The sequence below is a fragment of the Cebidichthys violaceus genome, unplaced genomic scaffold (genome assembly GCF_023349555.1).
Source record: "Cebidichthys violaceus isolate CVI_PGR_0920_01 unplaced genomic scaffold, fCebVio1.0.p SCAF_9, whole genome shotgun sequence".
NCBI classification, from domain to species: Eukaryota; Metazoa; Chordata; class Actinopteri; order Perciformes; family Stichaeidae; genus Cebidichthys; species Cebidichthys violaceus.
This window is the reverse complement of record NW_027176975.1, coordinates 3,140,210-3,162,254: the sequence shown is the minus strand read 5'-3', so window position 1 is coordinate 3,162,254 and position 22,045 is coordinate 3,140,210. Positions and strand designations below refer to the sequence as shown.

The 22,045-nt window shown below is 44.2% G+C and overlaps 1 protein-coding gene across 3 annotated transcripts; it reads left to right on the top strand.

Annotated features, from left to right (window-relative positions):
• Positions 1–12,445: 12,445 nt before the first annotated feature.
• On the top strand, positions 12,446–21,719 carry dhx37 (DEAH (Asp-Glu-Ala-His) box polypeptide 37). 3 transcript variants are annotated; one of them, XM_068703995.1, is made up of 26 exons: positions 12,446–12,564; positions 13,810–13,925; positions 14,010–14,179; positions 14,952–15,064; positions 15,188–15,697; positions 15,799–15,891; positions 15,991–16,087; positions 16,234–16,347; positions 16,433–16,649; positions 16,930–17,028; positions 17,158–17,228; positions 17,349–17,487; positions 17,583–17,659; positions 18,400–18,632; positions 18,727–18,838; positions 18,935–19,041; positions 19,193–19,381; positions 19,546–19,670; positions 19,801–19,917; positions 20,035–20,207; positions 20,311–20,425; positions 20,518–20,655; positions 20,767–20,861; positions 20,998–21,071; positions 21,169–21,266; positions 21,367–21,719. In XM_068703995.1, exons 2-26 carry the CDS (start codon positions 13,823–13,825, stop codon positions 21,441–21,443), a joined length of 3,456 nt encoding a protein of 1,151 aa, XP_068560096.1. In that variant the 5' UTR covers positions 12,446–12,564; positions 13,810–13,822; the 3' UTR covers positions 21,444–21,719. The 3 variants fall into 3 exon arrangements, with proteins under 3 accessions (XP_068560096.1, XP_068560095.1, XP_068560094.1); XM_068703994.1 differs by lacking the exon at positions 12,446–12,564 and adding an exon at positions 13,552–13,574; XM_068703993.1 differs by lacking the exon at positions 12,446–12,564 and adding an exon at positions 13,560–13,720.
• Positions 21,720–22,045: the final 326 nt, after the last annotated feature.

Below are 22,045 nucleotides of genomic sequence, written 5' to 3'. Positions count from 1 at the left end.
TGAGCGACGGGGCGACCGATCGCCCCGAGGCAGCAGAGCCAAGTGGTCGGGCGGGGGTGTAAGGCTTGACCGTGGCCTGGAGATAGGAAGGAGCTGTTCCTTTCACTGCCCTGTAGGCTAGCACCAGAGTCTTAAACTGGATGCGAGCTCTTACAGGGAGCCAGTGTGGAGAACGGAGAAAGGAAGTTGTGTGGGAGAACTTGGGGCGATTGAACACCAGGCGAGCTGCGGCTTTCTGGAAAAGCTCCAGAGGTCTGATGGCCGACGCCGGGGCTCCGGCGAGTAGAGAGTTGCAGTAGTCCAGGCGGGAGATGACAAGAGCCTGGATGAGAACCTGCACCGTCTCGTCAGTGAGGAAGAGGAGAATCCTCCTGATGTTGTAGAGCAGGAATCTGCAGGAGCGTGTAACGGATGAAATGTTTGCCGAGAATGACAGTTGGTCATCCAGGGTCACACCCAGGTTCCTCGCAGTCCGAGTTGGCGTCACCCCGGTATCATCAATGGTGATGGACAGGTCCCGGTGTGGGCAACCCTTCCCCGGGAGGAACAGTAGCTCAGTTTTGTCTAGGTTGAGCTTGAGGTGGTGTGTCGTCATCCACTTCGAGATGTCAGCCAAACACGCAGCGATGCGCGTCTCCACTTGGGTGTCACCGGGGGGAAATGACAAGACCAGCTGGATGTCATCGGCATAACAATGGTAAGAGAAGTCATGCGAGCGAATAACAGAACCCAGAGATGTTGTGTAGAGCGAGAAGAGAAGGGGGCCCAGGACTGAACCTTGCAGAACCCCCGTAGTCAGCATGCGTGGTTCCGACACGGCCCCCCTCCAGGTCACCTGGTAGGATCGACCCGTCAGGTAGGATGCAAACAGGGAGAGTGCAGAGCCTGAGACGCCCATCCCCTCAAGGGTGGAGAGGAGGATTTGATGGTTCACAGTGTCAAACGCCGCAGACAAGTCCAGGAGAATCAGGACAGAGGAGAGAGAGTTAGCTCTCGCAGCGTGAAGCGACTCTGTCACCGCAAGGAGGGCCGTCTCCGTCGAGTGACCCACTTTGAACCTGGACTGGTGGGGGTCCAAAAGGCTGTTTTGGTGGAGTACCAAAAGTAAAAGTACTCACTATGCACAATGGCCCTTTTCAGAATAATTTATATTATAATTATAATTATTGATGCATAAAAACTTTACTGTTGAAGGTGGTAAACGTAGAGCTCATTAATACTTTATATACTGCTGGGTAGTTGGTTCCCCGTAGGGATCAATAAACGTATCTTAACCTATATTGATACATCGTAAGTTATTTCTTGATTCTATTTTTGTTTTATTTGTCAGAATCTACAAAGTAACCAGTAACTTAGGTTATCAAATACATGCAGTGGAGTAATAAGTACTATATTTGCCTCTGAAATGTATAAATGGAAATACAGGAAAGTACAAGTACCTCAAAAGTGTACAGTGCAGTAAACCACCACTGGTAATAATCCATAATACACTTGATATATCTGACATGTATCATGATGGATGTGTTTTCTTATTTGCTGCATGATCTTAACTTAACTGTAATTTTCCCAACAATAATAATAATAAAAGAAAACAGAAAAAAAGAAAGAACGAAAAAGAAAAAAAGAAAAAGAAAAAAGAAAAAAAGAAAGAAGAAAAGAAGGAAAAAGAAAAAAGAAAAAAAAAGAAAAAAAAAAGAAAGATTGTGTTAGGATGAACACAATGACACAACAAACACTATCTCTCGACTAGCTACGACAATGAAATGCTTTCACGTTGATTTATCTGCAATAATAATTCACTTGTATTATGTATCATATAGCATATATTGTCATACTCCAAAAGAGGCCATTCTTTCACTTGTGGATCATTTGTACACCTTGGTATTGTTACTTTAACTATCACTCAGCTTTATTAACAGCTCCTTGTGATAAAAGATTAACGCAATCTACATTCTTAAATATTCTTAAATCAATGCGATGAAAAGATTCAACATTTTTGGTATTTATTCATTTTTATTGTCATGCAGTGTAACCCAAAAAGGAACAATGCTGCAGGAGTCTTGCATTCTCTCTAGTGTCCAGCAGGGGGCGACTCCTCTGGTTGTATAGAAGTCTAGTCTAAAATGACTCTACTTCTCTCTTGATTTATTCCCTCAGTAAACATTGGAAACATGAGTTTATGGTTTCAATCTCTAGTTTCCAGTCTTCTTCAACAGCATGATGTTCATTTATTAAGTTATCATTAAGGTTCAGTCTCAGGCCTGTCCATTACACTGTGCCTGCTCACAGTGGCGTTGAGGTCAAGTACTCGTGGCTGTGCCTGTCTTAGGTTGTCCCCAGGTTTCACGGGGGGGGGGAATCTTACCCGTCATAGGCGAACCAGTCTTCCACTTATTTGCTCTCTTTCACAGAGGTAGATGTGAAGGAGGTGTCTCACCTGTTGGTTTGTGCTCCTTCCAGATGGTGGGAGAGACGATGAAGGCCTCTCGCCCGTTGGTTTGGTCTTCTTCTTTGAAAAGTATCCACCTCCATGGAGGCCGATGTCTTGCAAAGGAATTTCATCAAAAAATGGCTGCAGACACAAACACACAGCATCCAGTCTTCCATACTTGCAAATTTAACAAGTCAATGGTTGATCCATTTAGTTTTTATTGAACAAATATCGACCTGCATTCAGCTTTTACACAATGAGACTTTGTTTACTCTTCTTGAGTTGTACAAATTGGGTATGAAAGAAGAGAAATATTTTGAATGTGTAGCTGCTCCATTGCCTCAGAGAAAGAGGGTGATGATGGCTGAGGATGCCAGCAGGAGGAGGACACTGGAACCAGTGGGTGTGACGCTGGAACCAGTGGGTGTGACGCAGGAACCAGTGGGTATGACGCTGGAAGCAGTGGGTGTGACACTGGAGCCAGTGGGTATGACGCTGGAAGCAGTGGGTGTGGCACTGGAAGCAGTGGGTGTGGCGCTGGAAGCAGTGGTTGTGGCACTGGCAGCAGTGGGTGTGGTGCTGGCAGCAGTGGTTGTGGTGCTGGCAGCAGTGGTTGTGGTGCTGGCAGCAGTGGTGCTTGCAGCAGTGGTTGTGGTGCTGGCAGCAGTGGTTGTGGGTGGGGGGCCGTTACACAAGTCTTTGTCACAGCATCTCTTCGCGAAGTCTTCTCGACATGAAGTCTCTGTCGCGCAGCCCTGTTTGAAGACTGTTGTAACGGAGCTACCATTTGGAAAGAAGCCAACTGTTGTAAAGAAACTCAGTTTCAGCAACAATGAAAGCCACCGGGCGTTCAGCACTGCAACACGTCGGCTCAGATAATCTACTTAAAATGTTCAATATCTGGAAGAAACACTCACCTCTCGGTTCGGAGGTGAAACAAAAGATAGAGTCCATCTCACAAACTACCATAGTATTGCATTGTTGGCCTTCACATGAGAAGCATGTCAATCCACATGCTGTACAGAAATACACAATATAAGAGACAATATAAGAGACATGTTTGAAACATAATCCAAATGTAATGCTCATCGTTTTTCTTTTAATTAAATCTTACTGGAAACAATTCCAGCAGGAGAACAAGCAGAGAAACTTGAGAGGAAACGCAAACTATGAAATATTATACCCTAAATCCCTACAAAAAATAAAAAGACCACACCCAACAAAAACAAGACAATGATATTACAATTCAAGGCACATTATTCATAAACTGTTCTTACCTGCAGACACAGTCACAAGCAGGATCAGAGCTCCGTAAAAATGCATCATGAACGGAGAGAAAAGACGGATGTTTAATTGACTGCGTACTGGAGACAAGATGTCCTCTCTGCCGAAGCTCCCCCTTTTATAGTCCAACCCACCAGTGTTGTCTCGTTTCTTTAGACAGCCTCCTCCCATCAGCCTGAGAGAATTATTCCAGAGAGGCAGCAGTAAAAATTGAGAACAATAACTGAAAGTGAAAATCGTCTTTAGATAACAATTTTTGTTGGGTGTGGTGTCTTTTTTGTTGGGTGTGGTTTCTTTTTGTTGGGTGTGGTTTCTTTTTTGTTGGGTGTGGTTTATTTTTGTTGGGTGTGGTTTCTTTTTCTTAATTTTTTTTATGGAGCTCTGATCCTGTTTGTGACTGTATCTGCAGGTAAAAACAGTTTATGATTCATGTGCCTTGCCCTGTATTTTTGTTGGGTGTGTTTTTAAATTTTTGTTATTTTGTTTTTATGGAGCTCTGATCCTGTTTGTGACTGTATCTGCAGGTAAAAACAGTCTATGATTCATGTGCCTTGCCCTGTTTTTTTGTGTTGGGTGTTTTTCTTTTGTGATTTTTCTTTTCCGGGGGATTTAGGATATAGTTCCCTCCCAAGTTCCTCTTATGTGCGTATATATATATATATATATATATATATATATTCGTATTAAACAATACATTTGAATAATACTATTACATTTAGAAAATGCAGAAGCTTAAATTGTGGGAAATTTTGTCACGTCCATATCACGTGATATGGGATCCCTGAAGATATGGTTCTTGTGATCCAAAGTTTTTATACCAACTTCACATGCAGGGTTGGAAAACAGTCCCCAAAAATTCCAAGTGAAGACAGGTGTGAGACAAGGATGTGTGATGTCAGCTTTGCTCTTCAGTATTACTGTTGACAGAGTAACGAGACAAACAACTGAAGACCAGAATAGAGGCATTCAATGAACACTCTTTTCATCACTTGAAGATCTAGACTGCGCAGAGAAAACATCCCACCTCAGTGATATTGGTCAGAAGATTGGCCTGAAGATCAGCAAAAAGAAAACAGGAGTGATGACTCTGAGCAGTCCAAATCCCTCACCAATTCAGGTTAACGGAGAAGATCTTCCCAAAACTGACGAGTTTGTTCACATATTTGGGCAGCACTCTCAGAGTCAATGGGGCCACAGATAAAGACATCAAGAATCGTCTTAATAAGGCGAGGAACATATGGAGGTCACAGCAGTACACCATCAAGACCAAACTCAAATTGTATCAGAGCTGTGTTTTATCCACCCTATTACAGTTGTGGTCAAAAGTTTACATACACTTGTAAAGAACATAATGTCATGGCTCTCTTGAGTTTCCAGTTATTTCTACAACTCTGATTTTTCTCTGATAGAGTGATTGGAACAGATACTTCTTTGTCACAAAAAACATTCATGAAGTTTGGTTCTTTCATGACTTTATTATGGGTTAACAGAAAAAGTGACAAAATCTGCTGGGTCAAAAATATACATACAGCAACATGAATTAGCAATTTTGGTGACTTAGAAAGTTGTGTCAATGAAATGAGCTTCATAGCATGGCCTCTTAACTTCTTGTAAGTGATTATGAGTGACTACAGCTGGTGACTTCTCTGAGGCCATTTAAATAGGGCTCATTGGATACAAACGCCCACAAACGCTACAATGGGAAAGTCAAAGGAGCTCAGCATGGATCTGAAAAAGCGAATCATTGACTTGAACAAGTCAGGAAAGTCACTTGGAGCCATTTCAAAGCAGCTGCAGGTCCCAAGAGCAACAGTGCAAACAATTGTTTGTAAGTATAAAGTGCATGGCACTGTTTTGTCACTGCCACGATCAGGAAGAAAACGCAAGCTATCACCTGCTGCTGAGAGAAAATTGGTCAGGAGGGTGAAGCGTCAATCGAGAACCACCAAAAAGCAGATCTGCCAAGAATTAGAAGCTGCTGGAACACAGGTGTCAGTGTCCACAGTCAAGCGTGTTTTGCATCTCCATGGACTGAGAGGCTGCCGTGCAAGACGGAAGCCTTTGCTCCAAAAGCGGCACCTTAAGGCTCGACTGAAGTTTGCTGCTGATCACATGGACAAAGATAAGACCTTCTGGAGGAAAGTTCTGTGGTCAGACGAAACAAAAATCGAGCTGTTTGGCCACAATGCCCAGCAATATGTTTGGAGGAGAAAAGGTGAGGCCTTTAACCCCAAGAACACCATGCCTACCGTCAAGCACGGTGGTGGTAGTATTATGCTGTGGGGCTGTTTTGCTGCCAATGGAACAGGTGCTTTACAGAGAGTAAATGGGATAATGAAGAAGGAGGATTACTTTCAAATTCTTCAAGATAACCTAAAATCATCAGCCCGAAGGTTGGGTCTTGGGCGCAGTTGGGTGTTCCAACAGGACAATGACCCCAAACACACATCAAAAGTGGTAATGGAATGGCTAAATCAGGCTAGAATTAGGGTTTTAGAATGGCCTTCCCAAAGTCCTGACTTAAATCCCATTGAGAACATGTGGACAATGCTGAAGAAACAAGTCCATGTCAGAAAGCCATCAAATTTAACTGAACTGCACCAATTCTGTCAAGAGGAGTGGTCAAAGATTCAACGAGAAGCTTGCCAGAAGCTTGTGGATGGCTACCAAAAGCGCCTAATTGAAGTGAAAATGGCCAAGGGACATGTAACCAAATATTAGCACTGCTGTATGTATATTTTTGACCCAGCAGATTTGATCACTTTTTCTGTTAACCCATAATAAAGTCATGAAAGAACCAAACTTCATGAATGTTTTTTGTGACAAAGAAGTATCTGTTCCAATCACTCTATCAGAGAAAAATCAGTGTGGTAGAAATAACGGGGAAACTCAAGAGAGCCATGACATTATGTTCTTTACAAGTGTATGTAAACTTTTGACCACAACTGTATATGGTTCTGAATGCTGGAGAATGACTCAAGGAGACCTCAACAGACTATCAGCCTTCCACACCAAGAGTTTAAGGCACATTTTCTGGCCTTTGAAGATGATTTTGCTGACTTTAAGTATGAAAAGGAAGCAGCTGATTACTGCAAATGCCAGTGGCGATGGTCGTCAACCAGCGGATGTCAATTTGGAGATGGAAAAATTCAAAGCCACGTTAGGAGGACAAAGGTTGTCTGTAGATGACCTCTTGGAAAGCTGAGACATCTATCGTTCGCTTCAGCCAATGGGAAAGATTTCATAAGGAGATTGTCCCGAAGTCTCTTAGGCCAAATCCCAATGTCCCCCCATACGAACTCCCGGACTTTGAGGTGCACTCCCAATAATAATAAGAATAAAAAAAGAATAAAAAAGAAAGAAAAAGAAAAAACACACCAGCATCAGATTCAGGATGTTTTCAGGAGTTTAATCAAAGGTCCTCTCTGTCTGCAGCTGAAGAGGATGCAGGAGATGCTGAATAAGATGCAGCAGCAGATGCACGACAAAGACCAGTGATCGTCTCCCGGAGCGGAGCCGGTCTGCAGCGCCACCTGCTGTTTGTCCCCCCGAACGACAGCGAGACCTTCAGACAACACGGGTCTCACGTGTGTTAAAGTGGCAACACTGGCTGTACATTTATCCTCAGTTTGGTGCTTTGTATAGTTTGTCTGCCTGGACGGTTGTTTGTATGAGCCGTTTTTTGGTCTCTTGATACATTGTGAGTTATTTCTTGATTCTATTTTTGTTTTATTTGTCAGAATCTACAAAGTAACCAGTAACTTAGGTTATCAAATACATGCAGCGGAGTAACAAGTACTATATTTGTCTCTGAAATGTATAAATGGAAATACAGGAAAGTACAAGTACCTCAAAAGTGTACAGTGCAGTAAACCACCACTGGTAATAATCTATAATACACTTGATATATCTGACATGTATCATGATGGATGTGTTTTCTTCTTTGCTGCATGATCTTAACTTAACTGTAATTTTCCCAACAATAATAATAATAAAAGAAAACAGAAAAAAAGAAAGAACGAAAAAGAAAGAAAGAAAAAGAAAAAAGAAAGAAAAAGAAAAAAGAAAGAAAAAAAAGAAAAAAGAAAGAAAGAAGAAAAGAAGGAAAAGACGTTGATTTATCTGCAATAATAATTCACTTGTATTATGTATCATATAGCATATATTGTCATACTCCAAAAGAGGCCATTCTTTCACTTGTGGATCATTTGTACACCTTGGTATTGCTACTTTAACTATCACTCAGCTTTATTAACAGCTCCTTGTGATAAAAGATTAACGCAATCTACATTCTTAAATATTCTTAAATCAATGCGATGAAAAGATTCAACATTTTTGGTATTTATTCATTTTTATTGTCATGCAGTGTAACCCAAAAAGGAACAATGCTGCAGGAGTCTTGCATTCTCTCTAGTGTCCAGCAGGGGGCGACTCCTCTGGTTGTATAGAAGTCTAGTCTAAAATGACTCTGCTTCTCTCTTGATTTATTCCCTCAGTAAACATTGGAAACATGAGTTTATGGTTTCAATCTCTAGTTTCCAGTCTTCTTCAACAGCATGATGTTCATTTATTAAGTTATCATTAAGGTTCAGTCTCAGGCCTGTCCATTACACTGTGCCTGCTCACAGTGGCGTTGAGGTCAAGTACTCGTGGCTGTGCCTGTCTTAGGTTGTCCCCAGGTTTCACGGGGGGGGGGAATCTTACCCGTCATAGGCGAACCAGTCTTCCACTTATTTGCTCTCTTTCACAGAGGTAGATGTGAAGGAGGTGTCTCACCTGTTGGTTTGTGCTCCTTCCAGATGGTGGGAGAGACGATGAAGGCCTCTCGCCCGTTGGTTTGGTCTTCTTCTTCGAAAAGTATCCACCTCCATGGAGGCCGATGTCTTGCAAAGGAATTTCATCAAAAAATGGCTGCAGACACAAACACACAGCATCCAGTCTTCCATACTTGCAAATTTAACAAGTCAATGGTTGATCCATTTAGTTTTTATTGAACAAATATCGACCTGCATTCAGCTTTTACACAATGAGACTTTGTTTACTCTTCTTGAGTTGTACAAATTGGGTATGAAAGAAGAGAAATATTTTGAATGTGTAGCTGCTCCATTGCCTCAGAGAAAGAGGGTGATGATGGCTGAAGATGCCAGCAGGAGGAGGACACTGGAACCAGTGGGTGTGACGCTGGAACCAGTGGGTGTGACGCAGGAACCAGTGGGTGTGACACTGGAACCAGTGGGTGTGACACTGGAGCCAGTGGGTATGACGCTGGAAGCAGTGGGTGTGGCACTGGAACCAGTGGGTGTGGCACTGGAACCAGTGGGTGTGGCGCTGGAAGCAGTGGTTGTGGCGCTGGCAGCAGTGGGGGTGGTGCTGGCAGCCGTGGTTGTGGTGCTGGCAGCAGTGGTTGTGGTGCTGGCAGCAGTGGTTGTGGTGCTGGCAGCAGTGGTTGTGGTGCTGGCAGCAGTGGTTGTGGCACTGGCAGCAGTGGGTGTGGTGCTGGCAGCAGTGGTTGTGGTGCTGGCAGTGGTGCTGGCAGCAGTGGTTGTGGTGCTGGCAGCAGTGGTTGTGGTGCTGGCGGTGCTGGCAGCAGTGGTTGTGGTGCTGGCAGCAGTGGTTGTGGGTGGGGGGCCGTTACACAAGTCTTTGTCACAGCATCTCTTCGCGAAGTCTTCTCGACATGAAGTCTCTGTCGCGCAGCCCTGTTTGAAGACTGTTGTAACGGAGCTACCATTTGGAAAGAAGCCAACTGTTGTAAAGAAACTCAGTTTCAGCAACAATGAAAGCCACCGGGCGTTCAGCACTGCAACACGTCGGCTCAGATAATCTACTTAAAATGTTCAATATCTGGAAGAAACACTCACCTCTCGGTTCGGAGGTGAAACAAAAGATAGAGTCCATCTCACAAACTACCATAGTATTGCATTGTTGGCCTTCACATGAGAAGCATGTCAATCCACATGCTGTACAGAAATACACAATATAAGAGACATGTTTGAAACATAATCCAAATGTAATGCTCATCGTTTTTCTTTTAATTAAATCTTACTGGAAACAATTCCAGCAGGAGAACAAGCAGAGAAACTTGAGAGGAAACGCAAACTATGAAATATTATACCCTAAATCCCTACAAAAAATAAAAAGACCACACCCAACAAAAACAAGACAATGATATTACAATTCAAGGCACATTATTCATAAACTGTTCTTACCTGCAGACACAGTCACAAGCAGGATCAGAGCTCCGTAAAAATGCATCATGAACGGATAGAAAAGACGGATGTTTAATTGACTGCGTACTGGAGACAAGATGTCCTCTCTGCCGAAGCTCCCCCTTTTATAGTCCAACCCACCAGTCTTGTCTCAAAACCTAATTGCGTTTCTTAAGACAGCCTCCTCCCATCAGCCTGAGAGAATTATCCCAGAGAGGCAGCAGTAAAAATCGAGAACAATAACTGAAAGTGAAAATCGTCTTTAGATAACAATTTTTTGTTGGGTGTGGTGTCTTTTTTGTTGGGTGTGGTTTCTTTTTGTTGGGTGTGGTTTATTTTTGTTAGGTGTGGTGTCTTTTTCTTAATTTTTTTAATGGAGCTCTAATCCTGTTTGTGACTGTATCTGCAGGTAAAAACAGTTTATGATTCATGTGCCTTGCCCTGTTTTTTTGTTGGGTGTGTTTTTGTTTTTTTGTTATTTTGTTTTTATGGAGCTCTGATCCTGTTTGTGACTGTGTCTGCAGGTAAAAACAGTCACAGTTGTGTTGGGTGTTTTTCTTTTATGATTTTTCTTTTCCGGGGGATTTAGGATATAGTTAGCGTTCCCTCTCAAGTTCCTCTTATGTGCGTATATACTGTATATATATATACATATTCGTATTGAACAATACATTTGAATAATACTATTACATTTAGAAAATGCAGAAGCTTAAATTGTGGGAAATTTTGTCACGTCCATATCACGTGATATGGGATCCCTGAAGATATGGTTCTTGTGATCCAAAGTTTTTATACCAACTTCACATGCAGGGTTGGAAAACAGTCCCCAAAAATTCCAAGTGAAGACAGGTGTGAGACAAGGATGTGTGATGTCAGCTTTGCTCTTCAGTATTACTGTTGACAGAGTAACGAGACAAACAACTGAAGACCAGAATAGAGGCATTCGATGAACACTCTTTTCATCACTTGAAGATCTAGACTGCGCAGAGAAAACATCCCACCTCAGTGATATTGGTCAGAAGATCAGCAAAAAGAAAACAGGAGTGATGACTCTGAACAGTCCAAATCCCTCACCAATTCAGGTTAACGGAGAAGATCTTTCCAAAACTGACGAGTTCACATATTTGGGCAGCACTCTCAGAGTCAATGGGGCCACAGATAAAGACATCAAGAATCGTCTTAATAAGGCGAGGAACATATGGAGGTCACAGCAGTACACCATCAAGACCAAACTCAAATTGTATCAGAGCTGTGTTTTATCCACCCTATTATATGGTTCTGAATGCTGGAGAATGACTCAAGGAGACCTCAACAGACTATTAGCCTTCCACACCAAGAGTTTAAGACACATTTTCTGGCCTTTGAAGATGATTTTGCTGAATTTTAGTATGAAAAGGAAGCAGCTGATTACTGCAAATGCCAGTGGCGATGGTCGACAACCAGCGGATGTCAATTTGGAGATGGAAAACTTCAAAGCCACGTTAGGAGGACAAAGGTTGTCTGTAGATGACCTCTTCGAAAGCTGAGACATCTATCGTTCGCTTCAGCCAATGGGAAAGATTTCATAAGGAGATCGTCCCAAGTCTCTTAGGCCAAATCCCAATGTACCCCCATACGGACTCCCGGACTTTGAGGTGCGCTCCCGCAAAGTCCAAGAGGGTTTAGCGATGTCCCACTGTTAAACCGTCGAGTGTTTGAGGGCTCTCTGGCAGACATTTTGAGCCCTTTATGAACCCTTTGCATGGTATGCTGACTTACGTAGAGGGCATGGTATGCTGACTTAGCCTAAGGGAATTACCCACAAGTCATAGCAACGTGACGTTAAACACGGGGTAACCAGTGGACGCATGGAGACGTTAAAAAAAAGGTAAACAAAGAGGACGGTTCAGTGTGTTCAGCCTGTCTTATTATATTTACTCAGAAACATTAAGGGTTAAAGATGGAACACAAAATAAACTTGAAATCAGAGGATATTTATTTATTTATCCATCAAATATTTGATTTTGACAAAAACAAGAACATAGATTATATCAAATGACCTCATCTTGTGAGGAAAGAGCCTGGAAGACGTTGAAATCAGAGAGTACAAAGTATAAAATAAATACCCACAATTATACATCTTATTTTTTGTCGATATGTTGCAGCAAAAGTGCTGGTTTAGGGTTTTAAGGAGGACATTGGGATTTGGCCATTTCCTCGCTCCTCGATCCTCGCTTGAACCGGAAGTTGTTCTGCGCCGCCATATTGACGGCCGTCCCAACGCTCTTATTTAGTTCGGAGGAGCGACGATCGAGGAAAGAGGAGGGATCTCTGAGGAGCCATGAGCGAGGACCCACGAGAACAGGCTTCCAGGAAGCGTTTTGACGGCGGACACGCCCCCTCTGTGCTCATCAGTTATAAAGAGAACACAGTTCGTTAAAGAGGTAACAGAGAAAACACCTCTGCAGTGATGATTACTGTGTCTTTATTCGTTTTTAGATAGATAGATAAATGTCTCTTATAACATATTTCCTCGTTTCCTCTCTCCTCGCATGGTTACCTCCATGCATCCCTGGTGGGAGGGACTAAAGACGCAAGGAAAGGACCCAAGTGAGGGAAACGGGGATGCAATTAAGAGACTTGGGATATACCCTAAGACAGGTTATGTTGTTGTTTTCTTTAATTTGTCATCCATCTGTGTAGACACCATCAAATACCACCGTGTAACACCGTAGAACAGACACATTAAAAACAATCTGCACCAGAGAATGACTGATAATGGATGTTTGTGATTTTATTCTAGCAGAACATTTCCTGTGACAACATACTGGATTCTATTCATTTCGGTGACAGTATTTTGTTGAGAATTCTTTCAATTGTGAAAAGATTGTTAAGTGAAGACATTCAAATGTTCTGTTAGGTTTAAAAACGGACTCTTTCTGCCCGTGGTTGAAATATTAAATTGCAATTTTTCTTTTTTCACAGTCTCATGTGGTCGAAAAAACGCATATATGAATATGTTTTTCAGCAACCTGAGATGTTTTATTTGTACATGTGTGCAATCACAAATGATCTTAACTGAAGACCGAATGATGAATGGTTATGACTGAAGTACTTCATGAATCTCTGAGTGTTTTGTGTGCATGTTTGATATCTGACAATTGTTTACATTTTATACGCATTATATTTTAATGTTTCACACGGAGTAATTTTCCAATTTCCATTATAGTTAAATTTGGCAATAAGAACATTTTTTTAGTGTTAGTGCCAGATAAAGTGTCATTATTTTTTTTTATTTTTTTTACTATTCTATATTTTAAACTCAAACCAAATATTACAAGTGTAATTAAAACGTACCCACGTATTATGGCAATGTTGTGTGTTTCTCTTTTTTTAAATCGTTTTTAAAATTCTTGCATTGTGGATGAAATTAAAGACCCTTTAAATTGGCTGTTTTATTTAAACAGACTCACTTTGTTCTCACCAACAGCTAACAGATCATCTTCGTCTTTTAATTATCATCGACAAACAAAACGATGCGTGTAAAGCAACACGTGCGAGTTGGTAGTTATTGGGGTTTACTTCGTCTTTGTAGCGGAACCTTTATGCTGAGACTAGGTTTCGGCGGCGGACAGTTTTAACTGATGGACCGTCGTTTGTTTACACGTGAGGTTCGTACAGGGCTGCACGTGAATTGTTTAAATTACACATGCCGTTGTCTGGCCTGTTAAAATATAAATATTTGTATTTTGTGATATTCATAAAGATTCAGTCGCGTGTGTAATTTACATTTTTCACCGGAATGGTTTAACTTCAGGTAGCTAGCTAGCTCGTTTTTAGCTCGTTTTTTTCGGGGTGTTTAACATTACAAGTTATCAGTTATCATTGTTATTCATTTATTAACAGACCTCGGTTTAAAATGGGAAAACTAAGGAAGAAACACAACTGGAAGGGAAGACAGCAAAGTGACACCCAACAAGCAGCAGAGGAAGAGAAGACAAACGTTGTTGTGGAGCTTCAAGGTAAAAACCGGTGACGTTATTTTGGTCTTTATTGCCTCTTAAATGTGTTGTCAGTGTTGGCTTTGTAACACTTGTTGTCGTCAGACGGGGCCCGGTTAAAAGGCGTAGACCAGAGCAACGCGTTGGTCCTCCCGGCCAACAAAGCCAACAAGAAGAAAGCCTCAGTGACGCCCGTGTCCACCAGGAAGCCCCTCACCAAGAAGCAGAGGAAGGAGCTGCAGAAGGTCCTGGAGCGCAAGGAGAAGAAAGCTCACGTGAGACACAGGTTGACGCTGCAGCAGGTTCACGCGAGGATTTAAGAAGACAAGAGGGGGGGGGTTCTCTGATCCGTGTCTACAGTCTAATATACATACGTACAGTTAAGCAAATCTAAGGGGTTGGGGCTTTTCTACGTTTTATTTAACTATAAATTGAATATCTACGGGTTTTTCGACCAAAACAAATGTAAGACCTTTTGACCTTTTTTTTTTTTTTTTTTTTTTTTACTTTTTAAAGACTTAACGATCACTGAAACCATCAACACATGTTTATCTTATCAAAAGCAGCTGAGAGATTGATAATACAAATCAAAACAATTCAATCCTAGTCTTGTTTATTAATAAATATACATGAGTCTTGACTTGATGGTGAAATAGCGATGCCTGAAATGCCACACACGTCTTTGGACATCTTCTAAAACGTACGCAGACTGTAGATATCAGCGCTGGGTGTTGAAGGAAAAGGATGATTTTGAATGAGCACGTATCAAAGTGGTGTCGAGAAAGTTGGCTTCGACGGTCTGGTCAGTTATGAAGTCTGGTTTATTTGTTCTTTGTCAGATAGTTCCTGATTTAAATGAGCTTTTGTACGGCGTCGTACGTTCATATGATGTCCTAGACGCAAGATTGAACCGCTTTATTCCCACCCAGTTATTGACAGTAGCTTGTCCTGCATAAGGTCATTGGGTATACTGGAAATAAGCTGTCCTACTTTTAGTAACTCCGCTAACGCAACCCACTCACCTGGTTTCCCGTCTGTCCCGTCCAGAGAGCAGACATCCTGATCAAACTAGCCGAGGTGCAGCTTCCAGAGTCCGAGCTGAAGCTGCTGTACACCACGTCCAAACTGGGATTGGGAGAGAAACTTTACCAGACCAAACAGTAAGTGCACAGATGCCACATTTAAGATAAGAAAAGCAACAACAACAAAAAAAGGTGTTTTTCTCATTGGAAGATCTGGAGAAGGTGGAGTCGGTGGTCTTACTGTTTTTGGGGTGTTTTTAGGTTACCGGATGAAATAAAAGACGGAGACTCGGGGCCGAAGATCAGCAGTCTGAGTGGAGCGAACAGAAAAAGAAAATGGAAAGAAGAGGAGGACGAAGAAGAGGAACGAGAGGCGGAAGAGAGCAGCGATCTCGACACCTCGTCGGATGAGGAGAAGAAAGCTGAAGAAGTGAGCGAGACCACAGAGGCGACCGCTCCTCCTTCTCAGGAGACGGGGGACAAACGGGACGTGAAGGAAGAACAGCCCGAGACGGAACAAGATGGACAGGATGAGAAGACTTCAGATCAGGAGAAAGTGGAGAACAAGACGGCGCCCCAGCCGGCCGTCTTCATTCCCGTGGACCGATCGGCGGAGATACAGGAGGCTCGTCTGAAGCTGCCCGTGCTGGCGGAGGAGCAGGTCATCATGGAGGCGGTGAGAGAAAACCCCTGCGTCGTCATCTGCGGAGAGACAGGAAGTGGAAAGACCACTCAGGTGCCTCAGTTTCTGTATGAAGCCGGCTACGCCAGGTAGGCTGACGTTTACCTTGGTTTAAAAACAGCTTGGGTGCTCATCCCTGCGCGATATCGTGCGTTTTACCGTTGTCCTCTTTGCTTCCGGTTTCCTGCAGCGGCAGCGGAATAATCGGCATCACGGAGCCGAGAAGAGTGGCGGCTGTCAGCATGTCCCACAGAGTGGCCAAAGAGATGAACCTGTCCACGCGGTAACGGACGCCGAACACGTTTCAAATGAAACTGACCTGGAAAGAAAACAGACATTTAGTAAATGTGACGTTTTGCGTGTTCGTGCGTCCCGTGTTTAGGGTGGTGTCCTACCAGATTCGATACGAGGGGAATGTGACCAGCGATACCAAGATCAAGTTCATGACGGATGGAGTTCTGCTGAAGGAGATTCAGAAGGTATCATTTCCTGAAATGTATTAGTAAACGATGACGTGATACGGTATTTTTTTCACTATAGATATGAGTAATGGGAAAGCATTTTTTTCTTTTAATTACCTTGATGTTCCTTGCGTTTCATTCAGTGTCCCTGTCTTGTCCCACAGGACTTCCTTCTCCAGAGATACAGCGTGATAATCATAGACGAGGCTCATGAAAGGAGCGTCTACACGGACATCCTCATCGGACTGCTGTCTCGCATCGTCCCGCTCAGAAACAAGGTGAGAGACTCTTGCTGTGTTTGTTGAAAGCCTGTACAGACGGCATCGCATCACAGGACGTTATCCACTCCTCACGTCTCTGCAGAAAGGTCTGCCCATGAAGCTGCTGGTCATGTCGGCTACTCTGCGAGTGGAGGACTTCACGGACAACGCCAAGCTGTTCAAGACGCCGCCGCCTGTCACCAAGGTGGACGCCCGCCAGTTCCCGGTCACCATACATTTCAACAAGCGCACCCCGATGGAGGATTACACCGGAGATGCGTTCCACAAAATCTGCAAGATCCACCGGATGCTGCCTCCAGGTGCAAACACGCACACACACACACACACACACACACACACACACACACAATGACAGATAGCATTTTTTGGCTCTTACATGACCTGAAAGATGGGCTCTGATTTTCTTAAACATTCTGAATTCGATCAGATTAAAGAAAGAAGAATATTGTAGCTTCACAGCATCGACACGCACGCACGCCCACACACACACACACACACACACACACACACACACACACACACACACACACACACACACACACACACACGCCACCCTGATGCCTCGTCTCTCTTCTTCAGGTGGGATCCTGGTGTTTCTGACCGGTCAGGCAGAGGTTCACAATCTGTGCAGAAAGCTGAGAAACGCGTTCCCCTTCAGGAAGCTTAACACGGCGACCGGTGAGTCTGAAACACGTCTGTTTGCCCCCCCCCCCCCTCAATAACTCTGACATATATATATATATATATATATACACACACACACATTTCTGAGTATAATTTTGTATATTTACATGTTTTTGTGTTTAGGTGAAGACGAGGAAGCAGAGACCTCAGAGGCGATGAGGAAGTTTAAAAAGGCCAAACGGAAGAAGGCGGTCGTAAGTCTGCTTTTAGTAGAATACCCCTAAAAGCCGCCGTAAACTGAAACACTTCTTCTTTTGTAAGAGTGTGTATTGCATGTCTTTCATATTTTGAGAGTGTTTATCTCCGTCTTTCAGTCTCTGCCCCGAATCGACCTGGACAACTACTCTGCCCTCCCGCTGGACGAAGGGGACGAGGACAGAGAGGCGGGGATCGGAGACGAGGACGGCGACGGCGGCTCTGACCTGGAGTTCGGAGACGATCCCGCCGGCGCAGGCGAGCTGCTCCAAACGAATCCTCCTTCAAATCAAGCTGGATGCGTTTCAGATGGAGCGCTTCCACTAATTCTGCTCTGTGTTCTGTTTCTGCAGAGGAGAAGGCCGACCCCTCTATTCCGCTCTACGTTCTCCCTCTGTACTCCCTGTTGGCTCCAGAGCAGCAGGCCAAGGTGAGGTTATTATCTAATGTCGGCACTAAACTGATCCGTGACCAGAAGTTGGGGGCTTTTGCATATTGTTCAGTGTCCTGGACAGAGTTATAGATTTGGACTTTAGCTGCATCATCATGGACATCTACTGCACACGCTGGAAAAATGGAAAAGCATGTTTTCTTGAAACACAATTGCCTAAAATACACCGTTTATCTTTGCCTGTAAAAACAGACATCTTCGTACGATTTTGAAATTTCCGACAGTCCTTATTCAAATTCAAATTTGTATAAACCGTTTGCACTAACCAGATCAGTAGAGGTTGCAAATATGTAAGTAGTTCAATATATATATATATATATATATATATATATATATATATATATATATATATATATATATATATATATATATATATGTAGCACATCAAGCCTCAGTTTTGTTCCAACATTGGTAACACTTGTAAACACACTGTAAATATAGATTCCATTGTTTTACAATTTTTGTAAATTGGCAGTTTAAGATAAAAACAAAAAGAAGGCAGGTTTATGCATTCCTTACTAGTACACAATAACGTAACAATTAAAGACATTGTTTTCCAGAAAATAAATTAGATTTTGATCTAAAAATACACAAAAGAGACATGAAAATCTACACTAGAATATATTAAACAAACAGTCAAACTGGTTTGATGATCTATTTTGAGGTGTCCTTGTGTGGCGTTTAGCGTTTACGGTGATGTCTCGTATCCCGCCCTGCAGGTGTTCAGGCCTCCTCCACCCGGAACTCGTTTGTGCGTGGTCGCCACCAACGTGGCCGAGACGTCGCTGACCATCCCCGGCATCAAGTACGTGGTCGACTGCGGCCGGGTGAAGAAGCGCTTCTACGACAGAGTCACCGGAGTGTCGTCCTTCAAGGTCATGTGGACCTCGCAGGCCTCGGCCAACCAGAGGGCGGGTAGAGCGGGGCGAACGGAGCCGGGACACTGCTACAGGTCGGGGCTTTTGAAAAGCCGTCGCGCGCTGCACCCGTGGTTGTGTTCTTTCCTCTTGAGGACTCACGGATGTTGTGTCTCCGTGTTTCTGCAGGTTGTACTCGTCTGCGGTATTTGGAGACTTCAGTTTGTTCTCGGAGGCGGAGATCACTCGCAGGCCTGTGGAGGACCTGGTTCTACAGATGAAGGACCTCAACATAGATAAGGTCCGTAAAAAGTCAAGGACTCGGACGCACCAGCTTTGAGGGAAATGCTGCGTCTTCTCATGAACACTGCTCTATGTTTTCTGTGTGTGTGTGCAGGTGGTGAACTTTCCCTTCCCCACGGCTCCGTCTGCTGAAGCTCTGGTTGCAGCAGAGCAGTTGTTGGTGTCATTGGGAGCTCTGAAAGAGCCGCCTCGCACCGGAAGGTAACTAATGTAGACGGGTCACCCTCTCTCTACCTGCCTTACAGCTGTTGGAACAGTTTGGGTCGTGTCGTGGTGAGACAGATCGAGCTAATTATTAGTCGTGTCACACGTCCGCGCTCGTGAAAACAGTTGTTTGTTTCTCTCCCCTCAGTGTGAAAGAGATGGAGCGAGCGAGGCTGAGCTGTCCCATCAGCCCCCTGGGCAGAGCGATGGCTTCGTTCCCCGTGGCGCCGCGTTACGCTAAAATGTTAGCTCTCGGTAAGCAGCAGGATTGCCTTCCTTACGTCATCGCTGTGGTAGCGGCCATGACGGTCCGGGAGATCTTCGAGGACCTCGACGGGTGAGGACGCACGTCTAAAGACATCCGTTTACAGATGAGCGCGTCTCGAACTAGAACAGGGGCTTCTGAGGTCTCGCTTTTAGAAGGGCAAAGATTAACTGACACAAATCTGCGTACTTTCGTTTTGTTTTTGTCCTCGTGACACCAGTTGTGTTTCTCCTCAGACCCGCACGCAGTGAAGACGAGAGCTCCGCGCTCACCCAGCGTCGAGCTCGGCTGACCCAAATGAGGAGGTTGTGGGCCGGGCAAGGAGCCCCGCTGCTGCTGGGGGACCTCATGGTCATGCTGGGTATGCTTGTTTTTTTTTTTTTTTTTTTTCACAAACCTCCTTTGCTTCCAGGTTCCAAGTGAGACTTACTAACATCAGAAAGCATTTGATTTGAGGGATCGAACTGAGACCTGGTCTCTGTGACAAACAGGTGCTGTTGGCGCTTGTGAATTCGCCGGTTGTACTCCCAAGTTTTGCGAGGAGAACGGCCTGAGGTATAAAGCCATGGTGGAGATCAGGAAGCTCAGAGGACAGCTTACCAACGCAGGTACAGAAACGCACACAAGAAAGCTAGGGATGCACCCTAACCCATCCCAATATCCATGCAGCTGATGAATCAATCTCTGCGTTCTCTCTCTCTCTCTCTCTCTCTCTCTCGTCCCAGTGAACGCAGTTTGTCCAGAGGTGGGAGTGTTTGTGAATCCCAAGATGACTCCGCCAACGGAGCACCAGGTCATCTGCTTGCGGCAGATTGTTCTGGCCGGACTGGGAGACCATCTCGCGAGGCGCGTCCAGGCAGAAGATTTACTGGACCCCAAATGGAAGAACGGATACAAGGCGAGTTGCTCCGACGGCTGTAGTCGTGATTAGAGAAGGGAGTCAACCATAGCTCTCCTTCGTCATCGTCATCTTCATCTTTTATCCTGTTTTTTGCTCGTAGACGCCTCTCCTGGACGACCCGGTGTACATTCACCCCAGCTCCGCGCTGTTCAAAACGCTGCCGGAGTTCATAGTCTACCAGGAGGTCATGGAGACCACCAAGATGTACATGAGAGGTGAATGAGCTTGGATCAAATCGCCACATGCGGTACCCGGGGTGCTTGATTTGATCGTCTGGTGAACCGTCTTCCCTCTGTCTGCCCGTCAGGTGTGTCGGCGGTAGAAGCAGAGTGGATCCCAGAGCTTCTGCCCCAGTATTGTCATTCGGGCTCCCCTCTGGAGTCGCCGTCGCCGTGGTTCTGTTCGTCCACCGGCACCGTCAGATGTCACCGCCCGAGCACCTTCTGTAGGTTTTTTTTTTTTTTTTTTACCACGGCTGATTATCACGGCAAAAAAAAAAAAAAAAAAGGGGGGCGTCTCTGCTCATGCTTGTGTGATTGTCGTGCTTTTCCTGCAGACCGCGTCGGTTGGCCGCTGCCAGCGGTGGAGATGGAATATCCAGACGGCCTCGATCGTTACAAACTGTTCGCGAGGTTTCTGCTTGAGGGACAGGTACCGCAGCGCGCATATATTCAAATACGCGGATGTGCTGTCCCTTCTGCGTTGTTGACACAAACTGTACAAAAGCTGGAGGAAATGCTGACCAAGCCTGACGGGAGCTGTGATGTTTGCTTTGTCTGGTCCTCAGGTCTGTCCTCAACTAATGAAACACAGCAGCCACCTGCTCTCAAACCCCTCCATCATGCTGAAAACGTGGGCAAAGTAAGTCGGCCGTCTCCGTGCCAACTTTCCGTTTTTATTTTTGTTGTCAAACTACACATGAACTTTTCTCTTCCCGCTGTGTCTCTGCTGCTTTTAGGCTGCAGCCGAGGACGGGGGCTTTGCTGGGAGCGCTGGTGTCAAAGAGGGTCGACTGCAGAGACGCCCTTCTCTCTGTCTGGAAGACTGAAGAGAAATGTGAGCGTTTCATTTCATTGGCATGGCTTTCTGCTCGAGTCTTGATTTCATTTGGCTACTTGACATCTTGTTTTTGTTGTGTGTTTCTCTCCTCCTGCAGTCCTGTTGTCTGCGTACTGCCAGTGGTTACCTGAAGCCTTGCATCAAGACGTGGCCAAAAGTTGGCCCCCGATATGAAGAACTACATCTAAATAAGAAGGCAGAACTGATGTTACACACGTGTTCAGAGACTCATGTCGATCTACAACTTGGTAGAACTCCCTTCTGTACCATCAGAGTTTTTTTAAATGTTCTCTCAAAGTGCAACTACAATACCACCGTCCTGCCTTCTCTCAGTTTTGTATTTTATATACTGTGTAACGACTTTGAACTCGTTATCAGCGTGCTGCTGTCAGTTATGTTTGTCTGATTTGGTCTTCATAAGACTCATATTAAAAACTGCGTGGCTTTGAATATGGCTGCTGTGCGATTCATTCATTGCTCTATGTGAACTGGTTTTACACACAAGTGATGTTTACTAGGCAGGAGGAGCATCGATCATGCTGTGAACACAGGAGAATAACAGACATTAAACAGATGTTTCAGAATTATAATCTCAGTTTGGACATGAACAACTGTTCACCCAGCATGCTGTGTCTATTGAGAATAGAATTGGTTGAAGATGAATGTGCATTTTTGTAGCTTTTGACTGTTTCATATCATCTTCCTCATCGGATGGGTTAAGCCCAGGTGTCATAATTCTAGATGTTAAAATTAAGATTTTAAATTGTCACGACTTT

Bases quoted from the DNA above. Each gene is read 5' to 3' on its own strand.
- dhx37 (XM_068703995.1), top strand. From the start codon at position 13,823: ATGGGAAAACTAAGGAAGAAACACAACTGGAAGGGAAGACAGCAAAGT. The intron at 17,660-18,399 runs GTGAGGTTATTA...CCCGCCCTGCAG, and splicing joins CTCCAGAGCAGCAGGCCAAG to GTGTTCAGGCCTCCTCCACC. The intron at 19,382-19,545 runs GTGAGGACGCAC...GTTTCTCCTCAG, and splicing joins ATCTTCGAGGACCTCGACGG to ACCCGCACGCAGTGAAGACG.